At 42.3% G+C, this 11,679-nt stretch overlaps 1 protein-coding gene across 1 annotated transcript in view; it reads left to right on the top strand.

Moving 5' to 3' along the window:
• The window catches only part of rusc2 (RUN and SH3 domain containing 2), a 58,347-nt gene extending 50,265 nt beyond the window's left edge, over positions 1-8,082 (top strand). Inside the window, exons 12-14 of the mRNA XM_055887508.1 lie at positions 1,737-2,907; positions 3,115-3,291; positions 3,439-8,082. Of these exons, the coding sequence (XP_055743483.1) occupies positions 1,737-2,907; positions 3,115-3,291; positions 3,439-3,649 (1,559 nt within the window). The 3' untranslated portion in view covers positions 3,650-8,082. The remainder of the gene's footprint in view (positions 1-1,736; positions 2,908-3,114; positions 3,292-3,438) is intronic.
• The last annotated feature ends 3,597 nt before the right edge of the window (positions 8,083-11,679 follow it).

Below are 11,679 nucleotides of genomic sequence, written 5' to 3'. Positions count from 1 at the left end.
TAGACAGACCTAAACTACGAACTTACATGAAACGAAGAACACATGAACAGGAACGACCGAACGAACGAGAGGAGACAGTACCGTGTGGTGCAACAAACACAGACACAGCAACAATCACCCACAAACAAACAGTGAGAACAACCTACCTTAATATGACTCTCAATTAGAGGAAAACGCAAAACACCTGCCTCTAATTAAGAGCCATACCAGGCAACCCAAAACCAACATAGAAACAGAAAACATAGACTGCCCACCCAAAACTCACGCCCTGACCATCACACACATACAAAACAACAGAAAACAGGTCAGGAACGTGACAGCGGTGCACAATTGGCCCAGTGTCATCCGGGGTATGAACATAAGAATTTGTTCTTAACTGACTTGCCTTGTTAAATTAAATAAATAAATAATAATATTTCAGGGTGAGAACAGCTCCCTGCATGTGTTTCTATTCCAACTGAAGTATTTTAAACCTTGGGAGGCTAGAAGCAGTAGTTATACAGGGTCTTGCATCGTTCACTAGAATTAAATATATGTTCTGTGCGCAGCAGTGCACATAGAAAGCCTTGTTCTTATTTATTTTTGCCACGGGCGCGAGGCCATCAACACGGGCGCGAGGCCATCAACACGGGCGCGAGGCCATCAACACGGGCACGAGGCCATGCTTCCATCAACATCTGCCCCATTACCCACTGTCAGGCTAGAGCACTAACAACAGTAGTTGGATGTTCCATGTCATCTTTACAGTTGTCTTGTTGCAAGGACAACGACGGGGAGAAGTAGGTTGTAAGTGGAACACAGAATACAATTAACTTTTCTTATTCTGCCTTTCCTCGCGTTTTACCCGACTTGTACTTTCTATCAATTGTTCACCTGAGTGTAACTTAGCAACAGACATGGTAGGCTACACGTCAATCAAATATGACAGGCCCCCCGCCAGTAGCCAACCAGCAGCAGCTGTGAGTCCCAGGGGGCCCCTCAAGGGCATATAGTGAAAGACACAGCTTAACATTGCTTTATAAAAATAAGCAACACCAGCTCAGACCAATTCCAAGATTTAATTAAATAATGTTATATATCAATTCCGACAATGCTTTATAGTGTTAGAAAATGTTTTTCCTCCGGTTTGTTGGTACATCAACCCCCCCCCCCCCCCCCCCCCCCAGCCAGCTCCGCTTCTGTAGCTAGCTAACTAGTGATCTAGTGCACATTATCAAACCGAACAGAAAATCTTTCTTCAAGCACAAATCTCATTAGCTAGATCTAAAATATGTAAAGACCTGTATTATGCAGCTTTATTGTTTTAGTTAGAACAATGAAGAAAATGGTGGACGACACCGGGAGAAGTGCCCTCTTGTTTCCTTTTTTGTTGTCACTTCTCTCGGCTCCCCCACATGGAGTTTCGCGCTCTCTGATTGGCTCAAAGTCAAGTTGTCGACCGCTGCCGAGCATTGCGATTCCACAAGTAGAAACGGCAGGTTGGTCGGTAAGCAGCAGGTACGTCTGTTGTTCTAGCAAGAGAAAGAACAGCCTCCTACTGTACTAAGTACCCTGTCGGCCATCATATTTCTCGGTGTGTCTGACCTCTTAAAGAGAAAACCGATACTATTACAAACCATGGCTGGTATGCTTCTGTTGTAAATACAAACTTCTTCTGATTTAAATAAAGGTTACATCAAATAAAAGTCTAACCATTGTTTGTTCCCCATCCGTCTCTCTCCACCTGTCTTCCCCAGACATCGTAGCGACCCACTACCACCCGTGGGGTTTCCTGCCGTTGTCCCAGAGGCCCTGCCAGCCTCTATTCGAGGAGTTCCTTCTCCTCCTGCAGCCTCTATCCCTGTTGCCCTTTGACCTTGACCTGCTCTTTGAGCCCCGATTGGTCCAGAAGGGCCAGGAACACCGTAGACGCAAGGAGCAGCTCTGCTCCGCCTCCACCGGCGAGGACCTGGACCAATCAGCACTCTCCACCTTCCAGCTCATGAGGGGGTGGAGCACAGAGTCACGGAGGGCAGAGTCTATGAGAGATACAAGGGAAGGGGGCGGGGTGGGGAAGAAAGAGAGGCTGGGTCTGAGACGAGAGGGAACATGGCCTAGGATGGAAGGGGTTGGAGAGAGAGGGAGTAGAGAAGGGATGATGCAGAGGACAGGGTCTAGGAGAGAAGGGGCGGGGATGGATCGTTTAGGAGCAGGACTTTTAGAAGCACAGCCAATGACGACGGAAGTAGGGACAGGGTTTGCCAATCTGTGGAGGGAGAGTGGGAGGGGGAGGGGCATAGTAAAGAGAGCAAAGGGGGTGGGAGGAGAGAGCCAGAGGGAAGGGGAAAGTGAGGGAGGGAAGGAGGAGAGGAGGAAGGAGAGAGAGAGGGATTGGGCGGAGGAGGGTCGTCAGCGGCAGGAGCGTGATCGTCAGGCGTGCTGGTGGTACCAGCTCATGCAGAGCTCCCAGGTCTACATCGACCAATCAGCTCAGGGGGGCTCAAAGTTTGTCAAGACTGAGAAGAGGAAGAAGTCTGCGGAGAGGCGGAGCCAGCTCCCGCCCCCCAGGGAGGGCGTGGTGGAAGGGGCGGAGTCTAGCCAGGATGAGGAGGGTCTCAGAGAGAGAGGGAGAAGCAGGAAGAGCATCTCCAGCTCCAGTGGTGAGTGGACGGGATCCAGGGGAAGAGGAAGACTCTCCTGGATGGGGAGTCCCCCAGAGTCACTGCTCACCCAGGACAAGGAGAACGAGACGGAACTGGGGGCCCCAGTGACAGGAGCACCAGAGGCCTCAGTGGCCCAGCCAGCGGCCCAGGCTGAGTGTCCCTCCCAGGGCCAGGGCATGCGTTGGGGGAGGCTGTTTGGGTCCAGCGTAGGAGGTGGTGGCACCCCCTGCAGGCCAGAGCAGAGATCAGCCAAAAGTCAGAGCAGGTGAGGGAAGTGAAGTGATGCAAATTGGTACAGATGGTACAGTAATAATTTACTCTTCATTTTACAGACCTTTTAAGCATTTGCTGAGTATTAACCGAGACAGTATTTTAGGACATGTACTTCAAAGAATACAATAAATTATTTGACACACAAGTTGTCAAGGAATTTTCCATATTGATTTGGCTGTGCTTTGTTTGTCCCTCCCAGGCTGCCGTCCGGCTGGCTGACAGGTCTGGACATGTCCGTGCTGAACTTCGTAGCTCAGACGGTGGGGGCGGGGACAGTTAAGAGGGTGGAGCCTTCAGCTCCTATGGCCCCTCCCACTCTGAACCAACCCTCTCCACCTCTTCAGACAACACAGGAGAGCCACACCAAACAACCCTGGTAAGGTATCCATTTTTTTATTCAACCAATATTTCAGCAGGACTGGTCAAGAGACCAAAAACAATACAGGATGCAAATAAAAAATACAGGATACAAGCTACATATACAAAATATAATGACACATATTTTTCTCCCCCACCCCTCCAGTGAAGTGCGAGCCCTGTGCCACCACATAGCCACGGAGCCTGATCAGCTGAGTTTCCAGAAAGGGGACGTACTGAGGGTCCTGAGCCGGGCCGACTCCGACTGGCTCCTCTGCTCCCTGGGGGCCCAACGGGGCCTGGTGCCTTTCATCTATGTTACCCTAAGGGGCATGGAGGATAGCCAGGCGCCACAATGGCCTCAGGGGCCACACTGACCTGACAGACTCAACTAGGGTTCCAATATTCTGTTTTTTCAGAAATCACTGTTGGGAGATTCCTGGAATCAAGAGGAAATAAGGAGGAAATCTGTGTTTCCTCCAACTGGGATTTCTGGTAAATCTAGGGATTTTGGGAAAGTTAGCCCGAACCGAGGGGCCACATTAAGGAAGGGAGAGTGGAGAAAGGAGGAAAGGACTCAGAGGGCCAAATATGGACGTACAGTATATATTCACTGGGTGGATAAAAGACGATGGATACTCATGGAGGATGCTGATATGACTGATTTAAAGTGTAATTATTGTACTGTGGGATGAGTACGAAACACAGACAGATACAGATACAGAAAGACACACACACACACACACACACACACACACATACACACACACACACACACACATACACACACACACACACACACACACACACACACACACACACACACACAGAGAGAAACAGATGTAAACATGCATGTATGTACATATACATATACACACAGGCGCGAACAAACAGACTTCTCTACGCATGCATCTACACTAATCTCATGCATGCATACATTCAAAAACTATACTCACTCACACGCGCGCACACACACACACACACACACACACTCGCACGCGCACACACACACACACACACACTCGCACGCGCACACACACACACACACACACAGACACACACACACACACCAAACCAAAACAAACTGTATGGGAATACCAAACAGAGACACATGGCTAGCTACAGAGTCTCCCTCCGCTCAGCCAATATATATACAGTATATACCACACCTAGCTGTGCTTTCCTTTACCATGCACCAGAACTATACTCTATCAATCACCTAGCTGTGCCACACTTTGAATGCAGATGCTAATGCTAAATGCTAGTGCAAATGCTAGTGCTAGTCCTTGTCCTAGTGCTAAATACAAGTGCTAGTGCTAAAGCTAGAGCTAATGCTAGTGCTAATGCTAATAGAAAACTTCAGGAGACTGGTTAAAGGACTTGTCATTTAATGTATCCACACTGACGTCATGCTACTTGATTTAGTTCATTAGCCCAGAGTACCCCTGCTTTGTAGTAGGATGCTAGTATGAAAAGTAGTGTTGTTACAAAACAGAAAAGAAGAAAAAAATAGACAATATTGTTTGTGTGATCTATCTCTGGGTGTGTCTTCTGACAGCTGTCGTCGACTCTCTGTGTGGGCTAAATACAAATGGACAGACAGATAAACCGGTTTGAACTGGCTTCATTAATTCCTCGTCATCTGCAAATTCCTGATACTCATCATCTTGGTAACACAATGATTTTGGATGGACTTATAAACCTGACTGATTAGACAAAGCCAACAACATCCTCTGGTTCCTCCCTTCACTTCCTGTTTGTTTTGATGGATGGGATGAACTGACCTATCACTGCAGTTGTTGGGAAGGAAAAGGGTGGAGCCGGGCCTAGTGCATGTAACCTAGCAACAAACTGACAATGTTTTTGTGTCTTTTCAACTCTTCTTCACCCCTGTTCGAACCCTAAAACCCTTCGAACCCCAAAGCTCCTCCTACCTGCTCCGCCCCTCTCTCCTTTATCCAATAAAACTGCACAGCTTTCAGGAGGATACTGTACCTCTGGTACAGAGAAAATGAAGAGTTTCAAGAGGCTATGATAAGCTATGAGCTGTATGTGTCTATATATATATATCCATACTGTAAATGCATATACAACTTACTTATTTATTGATTAATGACTAATGACGATATAATTTATTATCGTTGAGGGAAACCGTGTAGTAGAGGTGGATAAAGAAGGAAGGATGTCGAATGAAAGCAACACATGGCTTTGGAGGTCTGTTCAGGTGCTTTGGTGAGTTTTTCTGGGAGAAGGCTATACAAACCAATGGAGAGGCGGAGCCAGCTCCACCCCAACCTCCCTATACTAAAACGCTCTAAAAGTGGGCTTTTCTAAAACATAATAGAATTACACTGAATGTTTTAATTTCAAGCAATTATATACTTCAAATGATTCTGATTGGTTGTATGTAATTGAGAAAAAGAGTGTTTATTGCGTATGCCGTAAAGTGCTTGAGAAAGAACCACGGGAGAGCTGATATGCTGGACGTATTTAGCCATGACCATGCCTATGGTCCCTACATGATGTTTTATATACGCGACGGTGCGTCCAACCAGCCACTTTCCCTGGGTTTCAGTCCTGAGAGGTCTCAGGTTTTCTGGTCGTGAAATATTTTTGAGGATAGGAGGCATTTTAGAAGAAACCCCGACGCATTTATTGGATTCAGATGTTTCAAATGTTGCCTTCGGTTCAGATTGATCTGTACAGGTAAACTAGGTTCAGATTGATCTGTACAGGTAAACTAGGTTCAGATTGATCTGTACAGGTAAACTAGGCTCAGATTGATCTGTATAGGTAAACTAGGCTCAGATTGATCTGTACAGGTAAACTAGGTTCAGATTGATCTGTACAGGTAAACTAGGTTCAGATTGAGCTGTACAGGTAAACTAGGTTCAGATTGATCTGTACAGGTAAACTAGGTTTAGATTGATCTGTACAGGTAAACTAGGTTCAGATTGAGCTGTACAGGTAAACTAGGTTCAGATTGATCTGTACAGGTAAACTAGGTTCAGATTGATCTGTACAGGTAAACTAGGTTCAGATTGAGCTGTACAGGTAAACTAGGTTCAGATTCATCTGTACAGGTAAACTAGGTTCAGATTCATCTGTACAGGTAAACTAGGTTCAGATTGAGCTGTACAGGTAAACTAGGTTCAGATTGAGCTGTACAGGTAAACTAGGTTCAGATTGATCTGTACAGGTAAACTAGGTTCAGATTGAGCTGTACAGGTAAACTAGGTTCAGATTGATCTGTACAGGTAAACTAGGTTCAGATTGATCTGTACAGGTAAACTAGGTTCAGATTGATCTGTACAGGTAAACTAGGTTCAGATTGATCTGTACAGGTAAACTAGGTTCAGATTGATCTGTACAGGTAAACTAGGTTCAGATTGAGCTGTACAGGTAAACTAGGTTCAGATTGATCTGTACAGGTAAACTAGGTTCAGATTGATATGTACAGGTAAACTAGGTTCAGATTGATCTGTACAGGTAAACTAGGTTCAGATTGATCTGTACAGGTAAACTAGGTTCAGATTGATCTGTACAGGTAAACTAGGTTCAGATTGATCTGTACAGGTAAACTAGGTTCCGATTGAGCTGTACAGGTAAACTAGAGCTGGTAAAAAATGATTAAACCCTAATATGATGTCAAAACATTGTGTTTTAAGCCCCAGATTAGGGTTTGTAGAGCCTAAATAATCCACAATGAAATTATGTAGAGTAACATAAAAAATGAAAGGTTAGAAAAACTTAACATTTCCGGGACAAATCCACAAGGACAAGAATTAGGTTCAATCAGATAAGAGTTAATCTAGCTTGTAGATAAAGTTATATTATTACTCTTAAAAATGTATTTGTAAAAATGTATTTTGTTTTTTTATTTTGTTGTACAGTTTTATTTTTTTATATATATTTTTTCTTCATTTGTTTTTATTTTACATAAATGATTTAAATATTTTGTTAAATCTAAATTAAATATATTTAATATCTTCAATAATTAATTTTGAAAGATAGGGGTTGAAGCTATTGAGATACGGATGTTAACAACTGTACTTTAAGACATTATTGCGTAAATAACAAGCATTTTAAAATGTGAGTTAGTATCATGTTATGGGCAAAGGACATAACATATCATATTATGTTAAATGCCAGTTATGGGGATAAATACCTGCCCAAATTATTATGACACATATCTATCTTCATAGCTTGAGGAAAGATGTCTGATGTGCAGAACATTTGCAGGAAATGCAGGATATGCAGGTCAGGATGAGGTTTTTGTTAGTCTTCCAGGTACAGTTTGCTCTTCATTGACATCCTCCTGCAGGGTCCTACTACGGGACAGACAATATTGTACTGTAGTAGAGGTCTTAGTGATGGATAGAGCACGGGGAGAGAGAGCGAGGGAGAGAGAAAAGATACAGAGACATTTGTAAAACAGTGCCGATGGATTTTCCCTCCTTCATAATTAGAAATGTTTTATTTATTTCAATGTTATTTAACCGTTATAATAGGTAGCGATCCCTTGTGGCCAAAATACGGTACTGGTTCTGGTCTTGTCTCTCTACTTGGGAGTGATAGGCAGAATTAAAAAGAAGCTAATGTATCCTCTCTCTCACCTATTTCTCTCTCTCCGTCTCTCCTGTTCCTCTCGTCCATGTTTTGATAGAAGTAAACTGTTACTCATTCTGTATTCTGTATCACCATGGCACTACTACTGTTCTCCGTGCCCATATGACGTGTATAACACGCCCATGTCCATGCTATATCAACGTACTATGGATGTGAATAACAAAATGCTCATGTGATCATACTTCAAATGTCTCCCTTGTCTTTTGTTTCCGTCACAAAATGTCTTCATTTATACAAATTACTTGTGCCCCTCATACATGTTTGTATCTCTATATTGCCACTAGATGGGGCCATTGTTCCACATTCCTCATTTGGATACACCAGGTTCAAGGGCTTTACTGACATGTGGGTTTTGGAATTTCACATGCTATCGGGCTGGAAACGTCTGTGGGACTTAGGTTTACATTACTGTTGCTGGAATTGAACTGGAAGGGAAGTGGTAGAAAACACTATCCACACTATTTACTTGGTTCCACTTATCTTTTTTTTATTTTTTTTATTTTTATTTCACCTTTATTTAACCAGGTAGGCTAGTTGAGAACAAGTTCTCATTTGCAACTGCGACCTGGCCAAGATAAAGCATAGCAGTGTGAACAGACAACAACACAGAGTTACACATGGAGTAAACAATAGACAAGTCAATAACATGGTAGAAAAAAGAGAATCTATATACAATGTGTGCAAAAGGCATCAGGTAGGCAATAAATCGAATAATTACAATTTAGCAGATTAACACTGGAGTGATAAATCATCAGATGATCATGTGCAAGAAGAGATACTGGTGTGCAAAAGAGCAGAAAAGTAAATAAATAAAAGCAGTATGGGGGTGAGGTAGGTAAATTGGGTGGGTAGTTTACAGATGAACTATGTACAGCTGCAGCGATCGGTTAGCTGCTCGGATAGCAGATTTTTAAAGTTGTTGAGGGAGATAAAAGTCTCCAACTTCAGAGATTTTTGCAATTCGTTCCAGTCGCAGGTAGCAGAGAACTGGAAATCTTCTTTAAACTCTTTAAACTCTGACTTGTGTCAAATGTATTACTTTTTCATTTAACCTTTATTTATCCAGGTAGTCTTATTAACGACATATCCATCCACAGTTTTTATGCAAGGAAAGTCATACCCTAATCACGACATCTGTGATTGAAACAGGAAGTTTCGGTATAATTTTATAAATGTTCGTTCGACCAAGTGGGAGCTTTTAGTGTCAGTAAAATTAATTATGTGAAAAATGACAGTGGAAACACCTTTATGCGCAAATATTGATATAAGAGCCATCATATCAAAGTAAACTTGGAGTCTCTCGGTTGCAATGATGTGTGGTCCTCCCACTACAACTCGTGAAACCGTGCAGTTTATTAGGCATCAGATTAAATAAATGATGAACTTCACAGGGTGGTGAAAGTGCATAGTATGATCTTGATGCTTCTTTCCAATAAATGTCGTGGGTCTTATTATGGTGACAGGATGATCGATGCTTGACTGCCGTTTGACAAATAAAAATCATATTTTGTCCATAATAATATCATAATGTAGGCTATACTGCTAGCTGTTGGCTAGTGCAACAAGTCCATTTGATGGAAAGACATCTCTGATGGGAAAATGTGCATATTGTTTGTATGTGGATTTTAGCATATTCGCCTGACAGTCTGTCGCCAATTGGATGGACACCTAAATAGTGAGACAAAATCACATTTTCAAGAGAGACCTGGTCCAACCAAGACAGCAGCAAGGGGGAACAACGTTTTAGACAAATATCAGACCTAACAACTTACAGACATAGACACACAGACATTACAATTACATACAGAAACGTACAAACATCATAGATCAAATCAATCATGCACCATCGCATGAAATCCTAATCACAATCACGTTACTCAGTAACATGTAAGTCAACCAACCATTTCAACGTGTCTAAACAAACAAGATCCTGGAGTTTTCAAATTGGTCTTTTGAGCATTCCAAGACTATGGAGCTGAGTAACTGAAACACTTCCTGATACGTTCTGATGTTTGGAACTGTTAAAAGTACATGGTATTTTTTTTTTTTCCTGACCTTATCACAGAAGACAGAGTTAAAGCGCCAGTTTTCCCAAAGCCTACATAGAGCCAATGAAGAACAACCAACAGTGATGTGTCAGACGCGTTTGGTCGGTGATAAACCTAAGGGCTACATGATACACATAATCAACTGAATTCAGTGTAATGCTCGAGGTCTGCCTGTAAATAACAGCACCGTAGTCCAAGACAGACAAGAATCACCGTACACTTACTGTGAACTTTCCTGGGGGGAAAATGGTAGTGTAACTGTTTATTCAGGAATAAATTGTACCTTGTGGGATGCTTAGATTATCTGTGTGTGTCAAATCAAACATGTGTACTTACGGTCGCTTCCCATCAATGAAAATAAAAAAATAGAAACATAGAAAAAGAATAGACCTGAAAAAAACATAACTTGGCTATATACACAGAGTGCCTGTACTGAATTGATGTGCAGGGGTATGAGGTAATTAAGGTAGATATGTACATATAGATAGGGGTAAAGTGACTAGGCAACAGGATAGATAGTAGACAGTAGCAGCAGCATATATGATGAATCAAAAGAGTTAGTGTAAAAAGGTTAAATTCAGGTAGTCTGGGTAGTTATGTGGTTAACTATTTAACAGTCTTGTTCAGCAGTCGTATGGCTTGAGGGTAGAAGCTGTTCAGGGTCCTGTTGGTTCCAGAGTTCCTGCATCGGTACCGCTTGCCGTGCGGTAGCAGAAAGAACAGTCTATGACTTGGGTGGCTGGAGTCTTTGATAATTTTTAGGGCCTTCCTCTGATACTGCCTGGTATAGAGGTCCTTGGATGGCAGGGAGCTCGTCCACAATGATGTCCTGGGCTGTACACACTACCCTCTGTAGCGCCTCAGATGCAAAGCATTTGCATTACCAAGCGACAGTGGTGGAAAAAGTACCCAATTGTCATAATTGAGTAAAAGTAAAGATAAATGAATAGAAAATGACTCAAGTAAAAGTGAAAGTCACCCATTAAAATACTACTTGAGTAAAGTCTAAAAGTTTTCAGTTATAAATATACTTAACCTGCATCAGAAGCTTTTGGAATCTAGAAACCGTAGCAACTACAGTTCCATTTGTAAAGGGTTTAGAGATAGTTTCTGGTGTACGTAATGAATGGTTTTCTAATCATTTTTGAAATGTATTATAAACCATGCTAGTCAGTGCTTGCCAAATAGTGAGCAACTATATACCTCCAGCTTATAAATGTTGAACCCTCATGGTATCACCATGATACCTTATTTTCAAAGGTTTCACAGTTGAACAATAGTTAATTTCTCACTTTTTGGGTGTGAGGTATTTTTGCTCCTCTGTCCCAGGAAAATTATTGTTTCAGACCAACGGTCAACTGCCATGATATGTCTTGCCCCACGTTTGAAGCCGTGATGATGCATTGGTACACTTGAAGAGTTTATTTTCAAAGCACTATCCAGTATATCAATTTTCAGAAATGTTGGTCAACTAGCTTTTATGGTGTTTTTTAAATAATCTAATCATGGCATGCGGGTTGTTCAATAACAGACATGTATCTATTTGAAATCTATCACTTGATGGTTTCATTTCAGAGAGACAAATAATACCGTTTTTTTTCTTCACAAAACGCTATATATCCGCCTCACTCTCACAGAATTACGTAGGACTGCTAGGTTTTACACAATGAAATGTAACAAATAACTATATATTTTTTAAGAACTGTGCAAATTATATATTTCTGACATCA

This window comes from Salvelinus fontinalis, chromosome 28, assembly GCF_029448725.1.
Source record: "Salvelinus fontinalis isolate EN_2023a chromosome 28, ASM2944872v1, whole genome shotgun sequence".
NCBI lineage: Eukaryota > Metazoa > Chordata > Actinopteri > Salmoniformes > Salmonidae > Salvelinus > Salvelinus fontinalis.
Note: the sequence above shows the minus strand (reverse complement) of the source record. Positions and strands in the feature narration are given on the sequence as shown.